Source organism: Vanessa atalanta, chromosome 4 (genome assembly GCF_905147765.1).
Source record: "Vanessa atalanta chromosome 4, ilVanAtal1.2, whole genome shotgun sequence".
In the NCBI taxonomy this organism is placed as follows: Eukaryota; Metazoa; Arthropoda; class Insecta; order Lepidoptera; family Nymphalidae; genus Vanessa; species Vanessa atalanta.
Window position 1 is genome coordinate 521,160 of NC_061874.1, and position 27,384 is coordinate 548,543.

Consider the following 27,384-nt stretch of genomic DNA (forward strand, 5'->3'; position numbering starts at 1 on the left):
AAATTCACCTATGGCCACCTTCCAGCTCTATCATCAAATCAGCACCATGTCATCATAATATTGCATTCTCAAGCGTTTGACATATGCAAAATTTCAGCTCAATCGGTAAAACATCGGGACAGGTGAAACTAAATAAAGCCTTGTATACAAAAAAGCAAAGCGGTTCCTGCAATAAGGGTTAATTTAATTAGCACTTCTTATGCATAGAATCGTGTTTTTTTCTTGAAGTTTATTAGTGACGGGCTTAAACTATATGTTATATTATATAATAAGAATCCTCTACCCACACACACACATGCACTCACATGCTTGTACCATACAGACATTAGATAATAGATTCAACCACTTACCGCTTAATATAATTAGGTAAATAAAACAGATTTAAAGGTAACCAATAAGTACTTTAATAGATTAAGTCATTCTTTATAAAAGTCTTGCTAGTTTACAAGAGTTGTACAGTTATATATTTTGTAGGATATCTAGACAGACAATTTCGCAGCACGCACCATCCAATGTAAAGTTATCTCTATAATTCATTAACCTTTGAGGTGACTGAACCGCAACTGTCTCGAGACAACGATATCGAATGTGATTAATGTAATTAAATAAACTGCACTATCGCTTCACCACCCCTTGTATTCGATTAGATATAATTTTTTAAGTTAACGGTTAGTAGTTGTGACGGCACAGATTTTCGGCAATGTCACGTAAATGGGATAATAAAATTTTGACAGTGAATTAGTTTAGTGGTTTTTAGTTGTGCCGACAGGGCACAGATTATGTCGCCAATGAATTTTAACCTTGACAAAGAGATATCACTACGAAACTGTATTTCGAATTCACACAGTAAACCGAAATGTATTTATATGTTTCGAGACAGTTGACAGTTACTACATACATTTCTTAAATTCGCTTTTTCTAAAATAAATAGATGTTGTAATATGATTTGGTTACTAAACTCGGAGAAAATAAATCGACTGTTCTAAATAACATCATGTATAGCAATAATAACACTCTTAAACAATTAGTGCATATTTTTTAATGAAACAAAACATTCATTTATTCGATTTTTAAAACTCGTCCTCATACAAAATACACCAACAATGTCGACATTTAAAATATCACTAACCACATAATAACATTCTTAATTCAACTAAGTTTATTTTTTAATAATAATAACGGAAGTTTTACTTGATAATGTTGTAAGAAGTAGAAACAAAATCATATTAATATACGTTTTATTACTAACTGTTATAACATCACTGTTTAGTTTTTTTTAAGTGGCAATAATTTAGTTGTCATTTTACAACAACTATTTAAAATTCGAAATAACGTACTACCGTTTAAGGATATGGCCATTTAATTTACTATTATGATTTAAAATAGAATAAAATTTAACATTCCATGTTACTGGTCGTTATAATTCTCGAATTTTTCATCTTCATGGATGAAATATATAACAAAAATGTTATAAACTACACGTTAAGTTGTTTACATAATTGATGTGATAAACATTTTTAATATTTACAAAAACAACATATGTATTTATTTACTTGATATGTTTTCTAATTTACTACTAACATGTTTCTGACTTATAAGTCCGTTAAGAAAAAATAATTAAAAAAAAAAAAATTATATATACTTCTCAAGGTGACAAGCTTAAGTGTTAAAAAGTTCATTAGAATTAGAAAAATATGGATATTTACTGACACTAATACAGAAACGAAACCTAAATTTCAATACAATACGAATTATCAGCAAACAGCATAACCGTACAAGTCACTGAAATAATAATTCAATGACTTATGTAATCCTTCCCATTCACGATGTCATGTATAACCATACAAATATTAAAATATATAGTTTACATTTGAATATAAGTATTATTATTTACAAAGATTGGCACACACATTTCATTAATTGATTGCATGATTATAATAAGTACAGATTACATATAATGCCTAATATTAAAATGACAGATCAAATGTCAAAATGGCATATAATATTTTTATATTCTAAGTACAATAACGCATTTATCAAAAGTTAGTATACTATTTGGTCGCTAAAATCACATGTCGAAAAGCCCACGTCGATACATCGATATTAAAAAAATTTGGAAGACGGAAAGTTTGAAATATAACAATAAAATATTGTTTACATATTTATAACATGAATATAAAGAACTTAACTAAACAGTTTAAAAATTTGGCAGATTATTATTACATTTCAATTTGCAATTATATTTAATTAGAATCATTGTTTGAATACATTTTCCAATTAATTAAACAATGTATTAACAGTATGAAAACAATTATTATATTTTATATAATTGGCGGCGTACTGCAAGAAATCATTAATTGCAAAGCAACACCCAAAAAAAGTTATCAACGGCAAAGGCGCGGCATTATAATGCCACTTCAAATGTGTTTTTTTTTTATACAAATATTCGATACGACTCGCTCTTGTACGTTGATCGTACTATGCTAGAATCTTCGACGCAATATTAACATATAGCTCTGCCCACGGCCTCGCCCGCGTGAAATCCAGTTTATGTTGTATAAATATTATACAATAAAAAAATCTTATTCGCAGTGGAATAAAGTGGAAATGGAATAATCGATTGTTAAGAAATTATGAAAACCGGTTCAGTAGTTTCATAGTTTATCGATAACAAACAAATAAATCTTTACTATTTATATGATATCTTACACTAGTCCGCCCGTTAAACTACAAAGTAACTGCCTAAAATTGAACTTAATAATAACGCATCATTTAAAATCATTTTGTCAAATAAATGTGTTATTAACACAATTAATGATTTTGCAATTAATGAGATCTTATAATAAAACAACGCATAAAAAGTCAATTAAAAAATAATTAATTCTGGTAATAATAACACAGATTGTGAATAGCCTTCTATTAATAAAGATAAAAAATATAATATTTTATGTCAGGTTTTTACAGGATTGAAACGCTGCGGTTTCACTCCTATCATTCATTCGTTCTACAGTCTTAGTTTACTACTCGTAACAATTGTCAACGATTAGAGAGAAGTTCACTACTGATAAATGTCACTCGTTGGAAGTATGTCGACTACGGAAACGATTGTAAAAGAAAGTACTATGAAAAAGTTGTAACTTTTTTTTTTTTAAATCGAACGTTTATGGACTGTTTCTTTAAATCTTTAAAGGACGTTTAATTACCAATGTCAATAATATTTCATAGGATGGGATCCTACATTTTCTCTCGCTTTTTTTACTGAAACAATCGCTTGGCGCCGAATTATTTGAACAACAGACAAAGAGTCTACGCAAGGAGTAATCTAAATTTCTACGTACAGTCGTCTAAAAATATCATAGTAAAATGAATACCTAGAAAAGTCATCTAAAACGTTTCTAAAAAGAGAGATACAAATGCCTACTCAATCCGACGAGTCATGGAATCACACCGAACCGTTTTAAACCTTGCCACAGGAGCCGGTGGAACTAAAAAAAGCGAAGTCTCGAGCCTAACGCTAACGAGGCAGGAGCCGCATCAGCAGCGGGCGCTAGATCTGCACGAGCTTGCGGCGGCGCGTGAAGGCCAGCGCGTACTCGGCGCCCCACACCAGCACGCACGACATGATGAGCGCGTTCTGCACGTGGATGCACGTCGCGAAGCTGCCCGTGTAGTCGCGCACGTAGCCTGCACAGGTTTAATGGGGCCTAACTGTTATGGGACGTTAGGGCTCGAGTTCGGGCAGTCGAGTTTTAAAATGGAGATATCTTTAACCGATCGAGCTGTAATTCTGTATACCCGTTCGGTTGGGATGACAGTGCGTGGTTAGCTGTGTGACGTCACTTTGAACCCAGCATGGCGGCACACCCGAGATTATTTTTAGTGCCCTCTTACAAAATGGGTATCGAGTGAAAGGTGTCCCTGATGATACGGATGCGAGTTTATTTACTAAAAACTAAAAAATAAATTAAAAGTAAAAAACCTTTTTAAAAACAAGCTTTTATTTAATATCGCTTAAAAAAAAATACTTTTACAGTTAACTTGTAACGTCATTTCACATTTGATACAATTTATATGATATAAAAGCTTGTCGCGAAATTTACTTCCAAATTCTAATTTAATGTGAATAATTATATCTATTAAAATTTTCATACTCAGTAAATACAAGTACGTAAGTTTTTTTTTTTCGCGTTTAAATAATAGCTTGTTATTAAAAAAAGTTTTTTACTTTTATAATTTTAAGGAAGTGAAGGGGTGAACCCTTAAAAAAAAACAAAAAAATCTTAAAGTCCGGGATTTTGAAATTATCGGATAAAGTAAATATTTGTCTGCATTAGAAGTAAAGAGATGTTATTAGTCTTCGTGGGATTCTGGATTCCTTAGGATAGCATTCGGCCAGTCTACTCATTATAGGATCATCTCTACAGTGGATGACCATTTTAGATTTGCGCTCTCTTCACCAGTGTTCGTATTAAATACGAATGTTATGATGAGACTCGAAATCGCAACCACTGCATGGTCTCGCCTTGCTGAGCGCATCGAGCTTTTTGATGCCAATTTGGCTTTACCTTCCAATTGACCGCGGAATTGAATGAGGCTCGAAACATCAACGCCAAGTATATCGATACTAGCAGCGGTGGCCATCGACATGTTCTCAAATCGTGGAGATACGACAAATGGAGATTTTTTTAACAGTTAACGCGCACACTTGCATCTTTTTGGATTTGATTGATTTTGATTAGTGGACTAGGTTTAGCCGGCCCCAGTCCGAAACTTTGTTTAACGAAGAGTCAATTTCAGACACAAATTTGTTCTGGTTTTCGTCAACTTGATGCTACGATCTGCCAAAATGCTGGTGATCCAATTGCATAATTTCCCTGGAAGCCCATATGAAGGAAGCTTCGAAAGAAGCGCTTTGTGCCACACGCGATCGAAGGCTTTCGCTATGTCTGAACTGGCTTCTAATGCTTCCCCCTTGCTCTCAACTGCAATCAGAAGATCACCGGCTGAGAGACACTGACGGTAATCGTACTGGCGATCGCTAATCACCTGGTACTCCTCTAGATACAGCAGGAGCTGGCACTTTATAATGGACTCCATTACTTTTGAGAACAAGGAGGTAATGGCTATAGGTCTGAGCGGTTGTAATAATATGCTAAAGCGAAGTCGAGAACAGATCTACCCACATGATCGGTAGTGAGTGATCCAAGCCATTTGACATGGTGGGCATTAAAATCGCCAAGAAGTACTATCTCTGTGGATGGGATCTGCTGCAGCACGGAATCTTTAGCCAAATTGTCTCGTAATCCAGTCCTTGTGTCCCATGTGTTGCGTGACTGTTGGATCTAACGACCACCGTGGTCAAGTAATGTGTACATCGGTTTTCATGGGTACGCCACTCCGAGGTCCCGGGTTCGATTCCCGACCGAGTCGATGTAGAAAAAGTTAATTAGTTTTTCTATGTTTTCTTGGGTCAAGGTGTATGTGGTACCGTCGTTACTTCTGATTTTCCATAACCCAAGTGCTTTAGCTACTTACATTGGGATCAGAGTAATGTATGTGATGTTGTCCAATATTTATTTATTATCCTTGTCCATTGTCGTACCCTTGGACTTGTATGCTTTCTCTGGTTGGATGTAAGTCCAGCTCAGAGTTTAGACTTGGGGATAGCAACGCCACTATATGGGCTTAGATGCAGGGACATTATTACTTTTCTGGATGTATGCCTCCGTAGAATTCACTACGCAGTACGTGACGTCCATTGCGCATCTGTGTGTCCACAGTTCTTGTGAGATGGTGGACAAGAAATTTGGCTGTATACATATTAAAGAGATTGTTTCCGTTAATGTTAGCGGAGTAGATTGACATTTCCCATTAATAAAATCTCACGGATTTCGAAGATACGCAATATGAGCACGATGGTTTCTAAGTGGTCCATTAGTGCCTCGTCGACTATTAGCTGTTTTCATTGTTTTTGCTCTTGCTCTATTATGCTATTCGCGAGGATCAACACTATTTTATCTTCTTCGCCGCGTCTGATCCCGCCAGGCTATTCTCTCTCATCTCTTGTCTTTCCTCACCTCTATTATGGTGGGGGCTTTTAACTGGTACTCCGTTTACCCGCGTCATCTTTGGCACTTCCACCAGTTCTTAGGAGGATCGCTATCCGTCATTTATAAGGTTTTAGCGAGCCTGAATCATTTTCATCTGTGGAATCATGTGGAATTTTATTTACAGAGCGCCTTATTTCATCTTCGCCTAGGGTTGTGATGCGTTCAGGCGCATTAAAGGCTGCCATATGACAAATCATCTTTTTTTTCCTTTTATGAGCTCTGAGATGTCCTTGTTATAGATAATAACTTCCGTTTCTTCGATTTTCACCTTTAACAGCCCTTTTAGCTGGTTGTCATGCGCCTGAGATGAGATGAGATGCCATGACATGTTGTTATGAGATTTTTTGTTGCTTTTGTTGCTTGCCACATACGCGACGAAGACGTAGCCAACACATAGCCAACTATGTGACCTACAGGTTTAACTACTTGTTTGAATGTCGGCGCTTTGACTTGTCCCATGTCTGCTTTGGGTCTCGCAGTAATTGTTTGGGTGTATACACCTTTTTGGTCACTTGAAAGACTCTCGATCGCCAATGTTGATGAGACCGTCGTTGTTGGAACCCATTGTATGGCTGCATTTAAGGTTTAAGGAGTGACTGGATAGCAGGTTTGAGGGACTTCTCGTTATCTTCCTTCAAGGTCTTTATGTTGAAGTCGTTTGGGTCACTTTGAAGAGTTGCTAGGAGTATCTATTTAATAGACAGGGATGAGGTTTGGGGTTTCGGTTGTTTTGTGGATTTCGGAAACTGAGGTTTTGGTTTGAAATGACAATTAATTTATAAATTTAGTATCTCACCAATGAGCGGCCCGATGATGACGACGAAGACGCCCTTGCTGACCATGTGCAGGCCGAAGGCGGCCGGCAGCTTCTCCAGCGGGCAGTACTCCGATATCGTCAGCGTGAAGTTGCTCAGGCACATGCCTCGGAAGAACCCGCAGATCGACAGCCACACCATCAGCGGCACCCATTCCGACTGCTCGGCCAGAACTGAAGCGAGACGAAGTCTGTATTTTAAAATACAGCGGTACTATCATACATTACATTAGCAGCCTGTAAATTTCCCACTGCTGGGCTAAGGCCTCCTCTCCTAGGTTTGGAGCATATTCCATCACGCTGCTCCAATGCGGGTTGGTGGAATACACATTTGGCAGAATTTCGTTGAAATTAGACACATGCATGTTTCCTCACGATGTCTTCCTTCATCGCCGAGCACGAGATGAATTTTAAACACAAATTAAACACATCAAAATTCAGTGGTGCCTACCTAGGTTTGAGCCCGAAATCATCGGTTAAGATGCACGCGTTCTAACCACTGCGCCAAATCGACTCATGCGCAAACTAGTTTTGCATAATGTTTCTTATCGTTACTCTTTTAATAGAAATTGAGTAACGTGCAATGAAACATCCGTAACGGGCGAGAATCCTTGCGCCAAAACATATTTAAGTGCCACATAAATTATAAACTTTCGCTTTCGCTCTAAATTATAATCTCACATTTGACCCGAATTATTAACACGATTATTAATTCGTTTTTTATATATATTTTTTTATATCACAGGTAGGCGGACGGGCAACTGAGCCACTAAGCGGTCACCACAGCCTAGACATTGGCGCCGTAAACATTATTGACCATTCCTTACCTCGCACTTGCGCGCCACCTTGGGAACGGACATGTTATCCCTTGTGTCTGTAGTTATACCAATCACATTAACAGTTACTTTTAAATAAATAGGACTTATTTATTAAAGTGAAATGTCTTTGGACGAGATAAGAGTAAAATATCCAGGTCGTGTTAGGAATATATCAAACTATAGTATAAAAAACACATAATTCCAAAGTTGGTGGCGCATTGGTTGGCATTGTGAGGTATAATTAATATTTCTTAGTGCCAGTCGTTCGGGCGGCCCATGCCAGTTTGCCTTACTTATATAAATAAAAAGAAAACTCACCTGATCTAGTAGCAGCTAAGAAGAAAGCCGAAATAAAGAATATCATCTTCTTAGTGATCGCGAGCCTGTCGAATATGGGCGGCAATACCAAGCGCACTCCGATGTCAGTTATGGCCGTCATGGACAAACAGAATGCGGTTTCGTTCATATTATATCCTAAGCTCCTAATAAAAAATGGTGTCAACATCCTAAACTGTAGTTCCCCGCTCCAGAACAACGACAGGCCCAGCAGCAGGTTTAAGAAGGACCAATCTTTTAACAAATCCAAGTCCATCAACGCGATAAACTTCCTAAAGAAGCCTTGCTTCTTTTGTACTTCTTGCTCGACTTTCTTGAACGCTTTCATTTGTAATGTGTCGTCATCTACTGTCTGAAATAAAGACATAAAAATTACGAATTTCAATAGTCATACTAAAAAACATGTAATATAGTAATCATTATTGGGTTAATTGCAACACCGGATTGATTAATAGTGGATAAGAATTTATATTGAAACCTACTCTAGTATTTCGCTATCAAGCTCAATTAAAAACTGGTTTTAAAAGTGAATACTTACATCGAGGTACAGCTGCAAGTAGCTCCCGGTGAAGTCCATGTTGGATATATTGGATATGACGGACACCTTCCTCTTGCGGGCCGCCTCGGTCATGCTGCTGCTGGACGTGACGCGCTGCATGGCGGCCACCGACGCGGCGGTCGTCAGCCCCGCGATCGGGTTGGTCGTGCCGTCGAACTCTTGGAGCGGCTTGTCGCAAGTCTTCGCCCGCGGGAGACCCACGGTCCGGACCGAGGGGTGGTTCATGTTGACGTTGGACCTCTGCTTGGTCAACTTCGGCATCGGATGCGTGACGAGCGGATTTATTTCGAATTTATCATCAGCCTCTTCGTCACTTTCGTGTATACACTCCATTTCCTAAGAAAAAATAATAATAATGAAAGCGACTGTTGGTTTTATTTAAGAATATGTATACTTAGTTATTTATTTATTTAATTAACAAACTTTAAATAATCGGAGTTTATATGTTATTGTTATTTATTATATATTTAATTTATTTTGATATACGCTGATTTAACTGTTATTCGTGAACTGATTCTATGAATTTTTATGTAAATTCTTATTATGTATAAAGTATCTGATAAAGATATTTCATGGAACGGTTTTTTTTCAAATTACTTTTACGTTACTTTTACTTTAACTGTTACTTTTTTATATGAGGACCTTTTTAGCAATATTATTACTAAAAAACCCAGTTTAATATAAAAATTATTGTACACGATATGAGTCTAGTGGTGATAGAATTTAGAGTACCTAAAGAACTAACCTTTACTAATTGCATCTCACAGTCGACTGGCGCATCAATAAGATGTCTTTTGACAGGCTGAAGTAAACATGATCCAAGTACAGCATGGAAAGCCAGAGCGCCCAATATAATAACAGTCCATCTGAACCCGTATTCACTCAGTAGCAGTTTGACTAGTTGAGGCATGACCATCAGACCGAACCCTGTACCAGCCATAGACAGGCCAACAGCCTGCCCACGCTTCTTCGAGAAATAATGATTGAGTGAGACAAACGATGACGCTGATGCCAAACCAACGCCGAACCCTGGAAGAGAACATGTTTCACATTAAATATACTGTGAAATACTGTAACTATGTATGTAAAAATTGCTATGGAACGATTTCAATCGAATATCTTCATGAGTCATTTTCTTATCAGTCAATAAAATACCATTGTTTTAATTCTAACAGTACTTAATTAGTAATAATAACATCTCTTATTTTTATTCATTAAATATCCTAGCAATATCCAAATCAAAATCTACTTTATTCAAGTAGGCTTTTACAAGAACTTTTGAATCGTCATTTAACGAACTATTTAAAGTAAAGCTACCACCGGTTCGGAATGTAAATTATAACAAGAAGAACCGGCAAGAAACTCAGTAGTTACTCTTTTTTTTTATACAATAAATTAATATAAATTCATGGGATTAATTTCCAAATTAATCCCATGAATTATCAATGCATGCACAGAATCGTTTTAAAGCCGACAGTCGAATTGTTGGTGTTTTAATATAAACGTCATTCAATTGCATCTTTGTTTAAATATTTTGTGAACATTTAAAACATCTTTATATATTTGAAGCAATAACTTTGCACCCCCTTTTTACTAAAATTACGCGTCCAGTGGAGAAGTATTGAAAGGTAATTTTATTTTGTAAGATGCATTGGAAATATTATACACTAAATTAATACAAACGATATACACACTGATATGCGTTGTGTTGTGTGTGTTTAACATACACATATATACATATTAAATATGAAACATATTTTTTTTGTTTGGTTAATAATGACAAAGTATCCTCCACGTGAGCCTAATTATAATAAGCCTATCGTAAGCTTGAAAATACTATGGATTATTATTGAACCGTATTTTTATTCAATATCTTTGAATTTTTTTATTAGCGTCGCTGAACACAGAGATGCAATTGAGACTTTTCCAAGAATCCAGTCCAGATAAATTTATTGTTTATTGTGACGCAGAATATAACCAATATCGCTTTGCTATATATTCATTATCTTTAGAATTTATATATAAAAAAAAAAAAACAAAAAAAGACATATATATATTCATTACAAATACATACATACATTTATGATACATATATTTATATAAGTGGCGAAATAGAAAGGAATACTAAATTTCGGTCTCATAATTTAAGTTCGCCCAGTTTAATCAGAGTTATTCATGTAAAATTTTTGTACGGAATTTAATGGCTTTCATTTCAAAACTTGGATCAGGTGTTCGTGACGCAGCAGAAGTAATTGTTTTAAACTCAAAATCTTCGGGATTGTGCGAAGTCTGCAATTAGTATATACTATGTTAGATATAATCATTGTATTGTTGCAATAAAAAAAAACCTTTTATTGGTATCAATTTTGTTATCATCAGTGTCATGCGCTTGCTCTTATGATATTTATTTTGATACACTTAGTTAGCCCTTAATACGCCTGTGGTCACGATACGGCTTGCCGCTCTATTAAACGTACGATGGACATTCAAGGAGACAAGAGTGAGTGCTTACACAAAGCAGTGTATTAATTGGTGCCCAAAACAAACAATGCACAACGTCATCTTTTTAGCCTAATCCGTGGTGTATTTCTTTAATAATATAATTTAATCTATGTATATTTCCGAATGTAACTATACTATATCAGCTTTAAATTAATGATACAAATTCTAGATTAGACATTAGTCAATTCACGAGGACAAGACCGTAGAAACATCTAGATTATTTCAAACAATTATTCTCCAATGAACAATCACAACGGATACACTGTCAAAGTTCGCCATTCCACCCTTTGACTCGCGTCCAAAGAGCGCTCCCGACGCAAGCGTCACAAACGACGTGATAAGTGGCGAGGCGAGTGATGAGCTTACCGTTGACACATTCGTGTCGCTATTCGCCTCGCCATTCGCCTGGTCACTCACTTCACATACACACTAGCATATATTTGGTAGCGAAGGCGCGCCCCTCCATGTTAAATTATCGACGTGCATTAGTATGAGTGACGCTCATGCTAACTAGATATCTTAGTGTGAGTGAGTTGACTGAGAGTAAAGACGGCAAAAAATAAAAATTACAATAATATTACTAAGTATATTTTATTTAAGCACCAATATTTTAACGTGGAAGTGCATACCTTCATGACTGAATAGATCTATAATCGGTTCCCATTCGTCAAGTCAAGATATTTAATGTTAAAAATTACGACCATAGTTTTCTTTATTTCATTCTCTCTCATCAACTCCAAGATTAGAAGTCTTAAGTATTAAACTATGACATTTACAGGTAAATTACAGATTATGAGAACCCTATAATTTCCCAAACTTTCAACGACCAATCTCTTAGACTCTCTAGGTGCGAAAGACATATTCTTTAACTAAACAAAAGTACCGACGCAGCATAGATGCATTCTTTATTCCCTCATTCTAACAATCTATAATCTAGCTTTACGTACTTTCTTACTAATCCTTTTTTTCTGGTATACGTCGGCGGACGAGCAAATGTGTCACATCATTATCGCCTGATTATCACTTCGTAAATATAAAAAATATTAACCATTTCTTACAACATCAATGCGCAACCAACTTTTGAAACTAAAATGTTATGTCCCTTGTGCCTGTAGTTACACACTAGCTCATCCTTCAAGCCGGAACCAAAATCCGAAACAGACCGGTCTTGCACAAAGCCCTACCAACAAGTAAAATATAATTCTTGACAAAAATCTAGTTTGGATGCACGCATGACCTCGGATTCTGAAGCTTTATTAACTAACAGTTTAAAGTACCTATGTATTAAGAAGGCATGTCATTTACACACTATTGTATGACGTCTTAGTTATCCAGTTTGATATTGAATTCAAAGAAATTAAAATACATATCGATATTCGCAAGTCATCTAATCGGCACGTGTGTAGCTCGTGCAAGAAATCACGGGAGCCATCGAGTGATATATAAAAAAGGAGGACGTTTTTGTGTGTCAAGAATACTACTTTATTATATGATACTATCTGTATTGATTGTTTATCTCTGAAGTCGAACATAATATATCAACGACTAAGATATTGTCAATAGACATTTATGAAGTACGATTTTGATAAAAATCAATTAAGAACGATTCGCGATCACTCCGTGTTTACTTCGTACGTCATTGTAAGTGAATCACGGGTTACGGTATCATAAAATGAATTTAGGTTGCATAACAAAGAATATATAATGATAAAATCTTATATGATACATAATCGGACATACAGCCAAATGTAATCAAGTAGACATCAAATGGCATTGATTCCGAATATTCAAAAATAAAATAACAAATTTCGCTGCTTTAAATACGATGGCGAGATTTTACCGAGAGTCCTAAAATGCAACATATATCAAAATCAATAATTCATTTTTTTCATGTTGCTATTTAATATCCTTATGAATATTATAAAAGCGAAAATATGTTTCATACGCTTTTAAGTCTTAACTACTCGATCCATCATCAATAAACTTTGCATACACGTTTTCAAGGACACAGAAAGCTCGGGCGTGGGGCACCTAACCCCTTACCCCACGCTCGTGCTGAAACTAGGGGGCACGGGCAGAAACTAATATTCAATGTAAAAGTAAATTGTACATAAACAAGAGTAAATAGGGCGAGTGATTAGGGACCCTTTTTTTAAAATCGGCCTGTTTCATCTCAATTCTCAATTACATCATATTACATGCTGATAGCGGAGTGCGACCATTATGCAAAATACTAAAACAATACTCAATAATAGCTGTTATTAAATATTGTAAGGGACATATCTATAACGCAGATACTTTATTTGATTTTATGAGATATAAATTTCATATTGACATAACATCAATAAAAATAAACCATTGTACAGTGTGTCTCCGCAATCAAGCTAGCCTAAAACAGATAAGCAAAAAAGTCCAGAACAAAAAAAAAACAGACGAAGCGAAATTGTACTCATTTAATAAAAAGAGAAAATTAATATATACGGTGAAGATTTTTCGGTTACCGTAACTAAGGTTCGCTATTTTTATTCATTAATATTTTAATATTTTGTACCTTAATCCTGAACAAGAATCCTGTAATCTCAGGCAGAAATAATAACACAAATGCCCCAGTCTGTACAGACTTTTTTCCAAATCTTTTAGTACTCAACATTTTTAATTTCCTTTACTTTACAGACAGAACAGTCGACTCAAATAAAACGTACCATGCTAATTACGTTCAACTAATGAAACCCCTTTTGTGACATTCTTTCCTACATAGACGCTGCAAATCAAATCAAGGAAAATGTAACGTGAGAACATTGATGCTATTTTACCTTTAAGATATTTAAAACTTTCTTTATTTCGATAATGTGTAAAATTTTACAGACGATAATTCTGACCGATATTAGAAAATATACTTCATTTATTTTTACAATAATATTATACTAGTGGGTCTCTCGCGAAAATTCGCGTTTATATAAAAGATACCCGTGTGGGTAGGTACCACCCACTCATCAGATATTCTACCGCCAAATAACAGTAAACTGTATTGTTGTGTTCCGGTTAGAAGGGTGAGTGAGCCAGTGTAATCACAGGCACACGGGACATAACATCTTAGTTCCCAAGGTGTAAGGAATGGTTAATATTTCTTACAGCGCCTTTGTCTATTGGCGGTGGTGACCACTTACCATCAGGTGGCCCATATGCACGTCCGCCAACAAATGCCATAAAAAAGTCAGTTATAATTTTATTAGAGTATGTTGAAAACAGTTTATTTAAATTTTGGTTACGTTTTTCCTTTTTGTTTCTAATACAGCTGCAGTACCGTTCTCTAGCCGGCCAGTAACTTTTATCCGCTCTTTAAAATGAATTCTTTATTATATCTTAACAATTTAGTAAATTGCAATCAATAATTCTCTTTAATTTATTGCACATCTATGGAGCTCTTAAAAACGAGACAATAACCGATTTTTTATAAGCAGCCATCGGCCCATAATCACTGGTACAAAAATCGGCTTACGCTGCCACGTGCACAAGGGAGTCGAGAGGGATTGGGGAAAGGGGGCATAAGAGAGCGTCTTGCCGTTTACCGTAACGGCAAACTAATCTATCTGTTAACACTTGTAGGTTTTATAAAATAAAGAACAGTCCAATAATAATTAATACACTCAATTTATAATATTCGAACAGCGTAACTTTGTTGCAGGAACTATTTAAAAAAAGAATGCGCTCCTTTGGCGCGCCCGACCTACTTTATACAAAAAATAATCAGAAGTCAGTTTACGAACTTGGGACTAGTTATTACGCCACAACAGCTGGGCGCCTATGTGCAACTTGTTAACATATATTAAGATAAAATAACTCTTGTTTTGTTTCTACAGTGGTCTACAAAAAAATATCTTTACCAGGTTTAATGATATTGAAAATTAATTGATCGTGCAAGTATTGTTATGACTAAAATTCAAATATAACTTTCATGTTATCGTGTGATCCGGATAACCTATGCCTTAGAAGTTAGATGCCACCGAGTTTCACTCGAGGCTAACCGAGGACTACAATGCGATGTTCGAAGTTCAAATACTAAGCTGATGAATACTTGTATACAAATTAATAGTTTCCGGAATATGAGGATAACTGATGAGCACGCATTGTGGTATTCGAGGAATTTATGTGAATCGTGTATTTATATATAAAAATTGCGTAACATTATACCTAATGCTTACAAATTTATTTTTCGTACGAAATACCGTCCTCGTGTGATGTGAGGTTACAGATCATTTGTACTGTTACAGATTAAAAAGTGACCCATGTGGTATTCCAGACTACAGTCTATCTCTTTGCTGAATTTCTTTCGGTTCAGGAGTTCTGGCGTGGATGACTAACCTTCGATCCGATCGATTTTTATAATTTTAGAAAGATATTTAAGATAAGTATAAGCAAAATGTAAAAAAATAATATTAATAGTTTTCTTTGATATTAAAATTTAATTGATAAACCGGTATTTAAACAGATTTAAAGCTATACAAAATACATACAATACAAAGAATTTAAAACTAAAGATAATATTAAAAATATCCGATTACCGATCGGTATCGATATTAAAAAAACCGATACCGATTGCAAATATACAATTAAAAATATTGTTCGTCTGTGCATGAATCACGCGTATAGCTTGATTTATTTCGTCCCCGTACTACGACTGGACTCTGCACCCTGAGTAAAGGTTTTCATCACACTGACACGTGAAAGCTTATAAACGGCTGCAGATTCCATGGTCCGGAGTTCGAATTAGCCGGACCAATTAAAGTTGTTGATTTTTTTCCGGCAATAACTTCTTCGTGATTTAGCGGACTTACGAGCAGGATGGTATTGTTGAAGGTTGGTTTTGTAAGAGCATAGATATAGCATCAGCTAAGGCCTCCTCTCCCTTGAGGAGAAGGTCAGGAGCATATTTTACCACGCTGCTCCAATGCGGGTTGGTGGATTCATATGTGGCAGAATTTCATTGAAATTAGACACGTGCAGGTTTCCTCACGATGTTCTCCTTCAGCGCCGAGCATAAGATGAATTATATACACAAATTAAGCAAATGAAAATGAATTGGTGCTTGGCTGGGCTTGAACCCGCAATCATCGGTTAAGATGTACGCGTTCTAACCACTGGACCATCTCGGCTATTTTCTCGTCTCTTTTGGGTTCATTGACCTCGAATATTATATTCACGAGGTTTTATAACAAATGGAGAGGTTTTCTCTCTTTTTAGGTACATTTTAGAATAACAAAACCAAGGCTTATACAAGTTAATTGCTAGATATCGCTCATCGACTCTCACTGACTCTGATAATTCTTATTCCTTTTATTTATTTTTATAAAAAAAAAATAACAAATCTCTACGGACGCCTTGTCATGTGTCCTTGCTGTATATTTCAATTGTTTTGATTTAATTAATTTTTAATTTTCCTGCACGTTTATAACTGTAATACTTCTTTGTAGCTCAGACTCTTACATCAAGTCATAATAAGTTATCAAAGTAATCGCAAACCATTAGTCATCATTAACTATCCAATATTTCCACAGTTCAACACATGACTTCACTGCTATACCTAAAATTACACTCAGGATAAATTCTTAGAAACAAACAGACAGACGATCAGGCTCCGGGGAATCACGTTTACCTCGAGGCTATTTCACTGAAAGCTATTTCTCGTACGATATTAAATATACTTGTTGCTGTATTAAGAAGTCATCGATTTTTACATTATATCGTAAATGGTTTACTGAAGTAACATAGCGTCAGAAACCTTTTATTTTACATATTACATATAAAAGTTTTTAACAAAGTAGGAAAACTCACTGTTGCGTCACAATATATTTACAATAGTATTATGTATATTCACAGTAACATTGATCAATTTGATAGAATCAGTGATAATCACTGTATGTGCACGAGAAGTAAGGATAAGCTTATGGCGCCAAGTTGCCGACTTCGCAAAGTTAATAAATCTTTCTTGGGTCAAGGTATCCGTTTCTATAATAAAATACCTCAGACATTTTTAACTTTGCCGTTTCATAAATTGAAATCATTTGTAAAAAAATACGGTATATTATTCAATACAAGACTACATAGATGATAAAAAAGCGTGGAGCTAATACTTGTTGACTTCCAGGCAGGATGTATTACATACATACCTATATAATTATATTTAACTATCGTGACTTTGTAATTTTGTAAAATGTTGAAAAATAGTAACTACTGAGTTTCTTGCCGGTTCATCTCGGTAGAATCTGCATTCCGAACCGGTCGTAGCTTCACTTAATATAGTTTGTTAAATGACGATTCAAAATCCTACTTGAATAAAGTATATTTTGATTAAATATAGAAATTAACTAAATCTAACGTATATCAAGAAATGATTTTTTTTTAATGTTCCTAACAGTTTTTTAACCAAACTTCTCACCGAACACTGTTTATGAAAACGGCTATAAAACAAGCGATAACACCTTGCGCACTATTTCTTATTTATGTATAAGGGGCGCAGGTTAAAACCCGTTTCTTTGATATGAAATCAAATGAAAAACGCATTAACACTTCTTGACATGACGTGAAGTATAATATAATGTATAAAAATAAACTTTACCTCCCAATATACTGTACGTGGCCAATATATGTCCTATACTGTTGGCTGGAGCGGTGAAGAGAAGTCCCAGTGCACATATCGTCGATCCAACGAAACAGACTTTCCGATACGAGAATGTCTTTATCACAGGGCCCACGAAGAAACCCGAGAAGTTCACGACGGAGTCGAGCGTGCTGGCGATGAATGACGCGCCCGTCGTGTGGACGCCGAGGTCGTCCAGCAGGTCCTTAAATAATAAACCGAAGGACGGCTCGAGGGAACGCGTTGAAAACTGAAACAAATACAAAACGACACTTGTGTTTACATCGCTACAACAGCGTCTTCTTAAATAACGCTTTATAAATTGTATCTTTGTATTCAGCGTTATACTTCAAAATAACATTTAATATATATTATTACTAGCTGCCCGTTCTGATTTTCTACAGTAAAATTCATACAAAATTCACTCCCTCCGTTTCCGCCCTTGAAGTCCGCCGAAAAGCCTATCATAGTGATCCTATCCGATCACGTGCGTCTCCGGCGCGAAAGGAGTAACTATGCTAAATATCAAGTCAAGGGCACCTGTAGTTGCTATATTCATAGAAATATTTTGTTAAATTATAGTTATATCAGTTATATATATTGTACATTATGTAATTTCATGTATACTTATTTATTTTATATGTACTTATAGATAGTACTCATATTTTTTATTGCACCACCTGCCTATTTCTTTTTATGCAAATTTCTAACCCTCTGTCTTCGTCTGGAAAAAATCGCAATTAAGGGATAAAGTCACCTTATTGTACCCTTATACCTTACAGTATCCTTTTATGTGCGTAGTGTACAATAAAAGATACCCTATTTATCTTTACAATACCCGAATGCACAGCACCTGATTCAATCACTTCTATTTATATTTTTAGTTTTTTTTTTCACAATGATCGTTTTCTTCAGACATTATTCTATCGAATTAACATTATATTTTTTTTATGTACTCGGCAAAACTGCCTCCTACTGATAAGTGGTGTCCCCCGCCCATAGACACTAGAACCGTAAGAAATATTTAACATTTCCTATACCGCTGATTCACCAACAACCTTGGAAACTAAGTACTGTAATGTCAAGTGTGCCTGTAGGTACACTAGTTCACCAATAAAAACGAAACAACAAGTATTGCTGTTTGGCGGTAAAATATCTGATGAGTGGGTGGTAAGAAAACACCCAGTACAAAAGGGCAATAGTGTTTGTCTATTTCCACACAAGGTATTTAGATTAAATTTTATAATAAGTCTGAACTGTGTTATATTATTTCTAAAAAAGAGTGACTATTGAGTTTCTTGACGGTTATTTGAAATTGCAATCCGAATTGATATCTCACATAACTCAATTCTACAGAATGACGATTCAAGGGTTTTAAGAGCCTATTCAAATACAGCATAATTTGAATTGATTTGAATTCGCCCAATCATTCGAGTGCAACTGGGTAAAGACATAACCATTCGTATATACAATAGTTACATATGAATGTCCAAAGAATGGCAATGGACTCCAAAATAAATATTTATTTCGTGATAAAGTTACGACTACGATTACGTTATTTAAATCTGTTGTCACGGCTGCGTTGCTTCACTCTCCACTGGCGTGGGAGGACGCCCTTGGAAAAGGCGTAGCAATAACCTATTGCATTATTTACGAACTGGAGTATAAATAAAGCAAATGTCTTATGCAAGCTATGTAAACGTCGTTTAAAATTATAACAATGATTTAATACGACATTAATTTCGAGTAAAAGGTCAGTTAGCATAATAGCGTCGCATTGTTAGATCAAATGTTTGGTGTATTCGCAAATAGGACGTCCTCGCATCCCCAAATTGACTAAACTCGCAAATAAATTAAATATGTCAAAATATACAGACAATAGTGCAAATGTTTGCTTTACTGGACTCATTACATGAACAATTAAATACCTATAAAAAGAGAAAACAGGAGATTCTATTTTTAAAATTGTATGAATTATTTACCATATTTGTACAAGTGGAGCAAAATACTACCATATTTGTACATTCCAGCACACAATGTAAATACTTGGTGTAAGTTTGAATTAACGTACACTTACAATGATAAATTCGAAACGCCTCACAGGAGTCGTTACTAATATATATTACCAAAAACGTATGGAAACTAGACTACAACGGTTTTTAATTAGATATGGTTATTAAACAACAGAAAGTTAATGTTTTTGCAAATATCCCCCATATAATACATATTTACTTAAATTGTCATTTAGTGATGTTGACAAACGATAAAACAATCAGGCCGCTGCTTACCGTTACCGGAATCATCGGTTACCGACAAGACTAATAAATTCATCGATTGTATTTTAATGATGAAATTCAAGATCAAACGAGTGTCTTGAATTAATTAAAACTGTATTACAATAATTTCTACTAATTAACTAGAAGGTTGTGCTTGACGAATGCAATCAATAGGAACAATGGCTGGGAGGAAAAGAGCTATTGGAAAAAGATCACTATTGTTTCTTCGATATTGATTTATTCAATAAAACATTTCAATTGACTCAGTTGTATTGATATGTTTGATATAGGATAGATAATACTTATGTTTGTAACGAAACATCTCATAGTGAGTAAGCAATGGGTGATTTTCGTATAGTAAACCAAAATATACTTTATTCAAACAGACTCGTACGAGTCCGTTTTTAAATCGTTAATATACATAATAATTTTTAATAAAAAATCTACTACCGATTCGCAATGTAGTTTTTTTATGATATATTTAAGTGGACGAGCAAATGTTCCACCTGATGGTAATTGGTTACCAACGCCCATAGACAATGGTGCTGTGAGAAATATTAATCAATCCCTACATCGCCACCCACCTTGGGAACTAAGATGTTACGTCCCTTGTGGTTATAGTTACGCTGGCTCACTCACCCTTCAAACCGAAACACAACAACACTGGGTACTGGTATTTGGCGGTAGAATATCTGATGACTGATGACCCAGACGGACTAGCGCAAAGCCCTGCCACCAAGTACAGAAGAACCGACATTAAAGTCAGTAGTTACTCTTTTACACAGTTGCATAATGTTATAGATATTACAAATATTATTTGATTAAATCCCTCAAGATTAAATACTATCTGATAACGATTTGCGTATCCTTATTATTATGTAAATCAGTTTAATTATGTGACAACTCTAAAAGGAACTAGAGGAAGATTCGTTACTAACGTAATGAATCTTTAAGCCGATTATTGTTAAAAATAATCGATTATTTTATTTCATTTAAAAGAAAGAGTTTGAAAATAATAAAACTGATTAAATCGACGGTGATGCTGCCAAAAAAAAAAACTATTTATTATCCGATAAATTGTTACTGAACAAAAAATATTACGCGAATAAAACATACTGGTGGTATCTTATATAATTATCATCGTCGATGACTTTACAAATCAGTACGAGTCAATTAAATTGTTTCTACTACATCTATACTATTTATTAATACGTTTTCTTTGTAATGCCAAACGGCATTACAAAGAAAACGTAAAGACTAGAAAAAAATACATATAAACCATATCTGAAGAATCATCGGTTTTCGGAGAAACTTTTAGTTTACAAGGCGAAACAAGCGTGAATTGAATGTTCTTGCATTACCTAAAAGTAACAGCAAAGGTCTCTTACGAATACGATTTGGAGCGGACTGATGATAGACGATATAAGTACGTGTGTAAGAATATCATCCGCATGGAGGTTTCATCATGGTTTACCTTCATCTTTAAGCATGAAATAATCCATAGCAAAAATCGGGATATCAAACCCGCGGTTCTTTTAAAATTAACGCAATCTATCCACTAGGTCATGTCAAATATATACAGTATATTGATAGTTAAAACAATAACAAGCACTCTATCGATAAGTCCACGTGATATCAATGATAAAATCAGTGAACATCAAAACAAATGCTTCAACAGCGATGCGTATAAGTAATAATTGTGTCATTGAGGAACACATGACTCCAAGCCGACGAGCGGTTAAGCAACCGTAATTATTATTAGTTTGATAGACAGCGGACACGCGAGGAAGTTCAATACAAAATACATACGTAAAGTAACTAAATTGACAACGATTACACGGACCATTATCTAGGATCGACTTGTTTTACCACGCTCATTAACACAATGTAGTAATTAATTTAACGGATACTTGCTATTTAATTTACTTATGGAGTTCCAAATTATTTGGAGTGTATACGTACTATGTTATTAAGAACCAATCACAATTCAGAATACAATAATTTTACTAATTTTACATTTAGTCCGCGTATCTATGTAATTTTTCTTATGATGTAACTTGATGGAAAGTAGTCTTCCCATAGACAATGGCACTGTAGGACACATAGGAACATAATATCTTACTTCGGCAATACGCCACCAACCTTGGTAACTAAGATGTTATACACTAGTTCAATCACACTTCAAACAGAAACACAATACTGAATCCTGCTGTTGGCGGTAGTTTATTTGATGAGTGGGTGATACCTACCCAATCAAATAATTAATTCATGTTCAAGTTAAAAAGATGATTTAAGCCAAGTTTCATTATAACGAAAATAATAATAAAGGAACATGTTAACTAATCGATGAATAAGTATTCTATTAGTACTCTTTAATATATTATAAACAAATTTATAAATAAATGTTATCCGGTAATCACAAAAAAATGCCACAATAAAAAAATAAACATCGATTTACCTTCACTTAAATTTTAAGTATGCTACTCTCCAGACATAAAATTCAACATTATTTGCTAAACAAACGCAAACAAGTCATTCGAATTGACAACATCATTCCTATTTGAAGTCGGCTAAAATATACTTAACTCATTTTCAAGTTATTGAGAGAAGCGCAGTGACGTCATGTCGAATCGAATTTTGTGGAAGATTCCGATGTTTCTTTATATGTATATTATACGTCACATTAACGAAGCCGATTCAATAGGTATACAAGTTATATAATATATTGGCAACACAATCATACGAATCAAATATTTCTCTTTTTTTGTAGTTAACTTTTTTATCTATAAAATGAAGTCAGTTATGGATATGAAATGTTTGGAACTCATAGACATTTGTTCTTAATTTTGTATAAATTAAAAAGGAAAACCGGCGACTTGTCTTACGTGTTTTATAAACCAGACCCTCCAAAAAGCTCTGCATCTTTTGGTAAAAGTTATATGTATATTGGTTGAGTCGTTTTTCAGTTAGGGAACTATTGGCATTTACTAGATAGTAGGGCTATCTAGCTAGGTTCCACCTACTTATCACGTCATATTCTGTCTCTAAACAACACTACTTATACTGTTGTGTTCCAAACAGGCACAAAGGCTTCGGCTTTTAACCTTCCAAGGTTGTTGGAGGATGGTTAATATTTATTGCAAAACCAATGTAGTCATTGGCGGTGGCTTACCTTCGAGTGACCCAATTACGAAACTGACAGCCAAAATTTAATAAAATAAAAATAAAACCTTTAAATTAAAAAAAAGTTGCGAGTCAGGTGTGGGTTTTCAACAAATTAATTTTAATTTAAAACCTTTTTTTTTATTTTTACGTCAATATAAGACCAAAAATGTTGTTACTGTAAAATTCGTCACTCAGAAACTTAATAAGATCGGTAACTTTGTAACTTTAACAAAAATATTTAAAATGCAGCAATAAACTTAAAAAATAAACTTTACTGTTTATTTTTATACACATCTAAATAAATCTAAATAAACATAAGTACTTTAAATCGACATAATATTACAAAATAAAAATGAACAAAGCTACTCTACATTCCCAGGTTAGTGAAACATTGACGATAGCACCCATCTTAACGGGTAGTCTATAAAAAAAAATTGCAATCGACTTTTAAATACTGTTTGTTCCAAGAAAAACCAAATGACTGTTTATAACCGACATACAATTTTCTTATAATCGTTATCTTCGTCAATTCCCTATCACGCTCCCAATTTAAAAAAAAAACCGTCTATCCATTAACCTAGAGTGTGCTAAAGAAATAAACATACAGCCGACAAACTCCTTCTGAGGCAGTCAAGAGTAAAAAGGTCAGTTGTTTCCTAATTGTATAAAATAACTATATACATAATAGACGTATTAAAACAGGTTAATTTTCATATATAACAATATAAACTAACTTAACATATTTTCTTATAAAGTACCTATTTAAGTGCCCCATAATAGATTCGTGATCACGTTTTTGGCACAGAGACCCACACAACGTTGGGAACATCTTAAATATGTAGACCGAGGTGACTTTTATAACAAAAATACTCAAGACTGATATAAAATGGATATATTATTATTTTTTTATCTTTTTATCGCTCCCCGCGTTTGACGTTTGTGTTCTGTGTGAATTTCGATATTTTTAATCTTTATTCATTATATGCTTTAATTAATCAAGATTTATATACAATCCAATTAATATTGACTTTGCTTATTAGTAAAATATCATATCATAAATATAACATAGAATATATTATTGACTTTATACTATAAATATAACAAAGAACTTATCATATTTGAATTATCATAAAAAGAAAAATATTAAAAAAGTAATAAGACTTTCTTATTTAAATTGGGTAGTCAGGTTAGCAAAAGCGCCATTTAATGGTAAGTGGTCACCAACGGCCAATGACATTGGTATAATACTTAACATCCCTTACGTAGTTAACGAGTCACCGACCTTATACTGGCTCACTCATCCTTCAAACCTGAACACAACAATACTAACTATAACTGCTTGACGTTAGAATATGTGATGAGTGGATGGTACCTAATTATATATATACAAAGCCAAACGAATTTTTTTAAATTAATTTTCGGCAAAAGTAACGATTAAAAAGTTAATTTTTTTGTACTGAATAGTTCACAAATATAGATATTATTTAATTATTTAGAGAAAGGTCAATCTATTTTACATTACGCTCAGCGCTCAACGCTAACCCTAATTGACCCGTCACGTGGTTGTTGTTTACATTTATCTCGCCTTCAAACGGAACGAGACGTTTGGAAAAACATCGACTGCTTTTGCTAAGCTCCCTTGTTAATAAAAGTCCTTTTAATTTCCTTTAATTATTATCCTAATTTATATTTTATCGAGACTGAGTCGAGTAGACGAGGTTTGCTTATTCCACCACGCTCCAATGCAGGTTGGATACACATGTGGCAGAATTTCAATAAAATTCGGCCACATGAAGGTTTCCTCTTAAATAAACATAATTATTCATAGTCAAACCACAGGTTCAGAAAAGAATACAACCGAGACGGAGAGCCAGCGGAAGAAACTCAGCACAACTTTTTTAACAACCCTTAGGGTTATACGTACGTTTCGTCCGTTTATACGTCAGCGACACTACATATATAAAAATCTTCTGTACGTGTTGTGTTACTGAACTCTTGAACGGTTAGACCGATTTCTATGACTTTTTTGTCTGTACTTGAGTTTTACCTCGATGGTTTAGATTAGATCCGGTATTTGGCGCTGCGATATAATTCATGCGGACGAAATCGGGAAAAGCAGCTAGTATAATGCATAATGGTGAAACTGCGTGTCCAAGCTAGTGCTATAATTGTGATACTCACATTAACTAAACTCACACCCAGGCACACCATCCACGCCCAGCCGCCGTCCGGTGCTACTTTCTGTGTCGCCGGCGGGGCCTTCTTCTCTGTCCCTTTGCTTTTCTCCACCGTCATTTTGGCCTTTGTCACCTACGAATCTGTAACAAGTAATAATACTTACATTATACATTCAGTAAAACGTAATTAAATATACGTTTATTTCTTAATCAATTTAGGCTAAAAATAAGCCAGAAAACCACGACTCAACAAAAAGTAAATATCGACAAAAACATGTTTAAATAAGTTTTTAATAAATTTATAATTCATAACGGAACCCTCCTTCGTGAAGTACACTTAGCATCGGTTTGAAAACTTACTATTTTTACAGAACCCTAGGGAGTAACATGTTTATAGAAACTGGCCTCGTTCCAAAGAATTAAACTATTAAATCAATAATTATTATAATCTTGCTTTAAATAACTTTTATCGTTACTAGATTGTATAAATGTTTTTTTAAAATGAAAACAATCGAATAGATATAGAATAAATAACAATTCTTAGCTGTGTCAATCAGAAATCGATTAAAAAGCCTACGAGTGAAGAGTTATCGACATTCGTGATACGAAATGTGCGATTGTATGTTAACGTGCAAGCAAGGCGCACACTTACACTGGTACACTTTTATAAATACAAATCTCGGTATATAGCATGACAGAGGCAGAGAAAATCACGCAACTAACACGTGGTCTACATCGAGCCGGCAACACGTGCGACGCGTCTCGCGCGAGGTCAAGACATGCTCTTAAAATATTTGTATCTTAAGAGTCCAAATTTTCAATAAATACGTTAATTATAATCATTCCTTAATATTTTATTAATTACATTTCTCAAAATATAAACAAGCAAACACATAATACTTGATATCAACAAATTTTTAAGTTTTTTTTTTCGTTGTGGAAAACATCAAGCATAACAAAGGTAAAGGCGTATTCAGCCGTAAATATAATTATTTTTAGTAATTTAAAAAAAATGAATAATGTTTATTTATTAAATGAATATATTGAATGTCAATAGATTCAGCGGTTGATAGCGTTTGGAGAGCAATGACTCGCCCCTCCACATTCCTGTTTCTGTTTCGATAGTCTAAAGTACCTAAGCGATTGCGATATTACGACTAAACACACGCGATAATAATCAAGTGGAGCCATTGTCACAATACTCTTCAAAATGCTTATCAAAGGAATACAAATGGGCCAACAGTATACAACTTTGAACTGTTTCTCATGTTCATTGAATAAATCAATTTCTAACTTTATAAAGTTGAATTATTTTAAAAAGGATTCCATTGAAAATGCGATAGGTGGGCGTACCTTTGTATCATTGTTTCAAATAGAAAACTTTTTTCAATATTTTTGCTATTATTAGAAACAAGATATTTTTGCTATTATTAGAAAAAAACTGTGAGTGGCTAGTCTACACGCCCCGAGTTCGCGCGGATACGATTCATCCTAATCTATGGTACAATAACTAGGTACCTCAGTTATGTTTTTTAATGAATCATAAACGAACATAATAGATACAAAGAAAATAAATTCTGATATCAGAATCTTGTACAGACGTCGAGACACCAATATTGTTTTTATTATAAATTTAATATATCAATTTCATTAAAATTTAATAAATATTTTATTTTATTATTTGGGTTTTATTTTGGTGTCTCTGCTAGCCAGTGTATTGTTGTCGTTACAACTCTATCTTTCACGCTGTACAATCTCTTCGCCTACATCTTACAACACGCCTCACGTATTTCGCACACCACAGTCGCAAAACCATTGAATATGCTTTACGGACTCTGCTTCGTGGCTCTTGAATTCAATGACTTCTAAATTATTAAAACAATGTTTATAGACATCTAAATCTGTTAAAATGTACGTCACTTTAAACCATTATTTAGTATGAAATAACCATGGCATGAATTAAGATTAAATTAATTGAACAAACACAACT

The 27,384-nt window shown here is 34.5% G+C and overlaps 1 protein-coding gene across 1 annotated transcript in view; it reads right to left on the reverse strand.

The window, feature by feature from the left end:
• Positions 1-388: 388 nt before the first annotated feature.
• The window catches only part of LOC125077612, a 40,849-nt gene continuing 13,853 nt past the window's right edge, over positions 389-27,384 (reverse strand). Inside the window, exons 2-8 of the mRNA XM_047689588.1 lie at positions 25,399-25,535; positions 17,756-18,026; positions 9,383-9,666; positions 8,617-8,973; positions 8,061-8,430; positions 6,907-7,098; positions 389-3,684 (exon numbers count right to left, since the gene is read on the reverse strand). Coding sequence (XP_047545544.1) covers positions 3,548-3,684; positions 6,907-7,098; positions 8,061-8,430; positions 8,617-8,973; positions 9,383-9,666; positions 17,756-18,026; positions 25,399-25,512 — 1,725 coding nt within the window. The 5' untranslated portion in view covers positions 25,513-25,535 and the 3' untranslated portion in view covers positions 389-3,547. The remainder of the gene's footprint in view (positions 3,685-6,906; positions 7,099-8,060; positions 8,431-8,616; positions 8,974-9,382; positions 9,667-17,755; positions 18,027-25,398; positions 25,536-27,384) is intronic.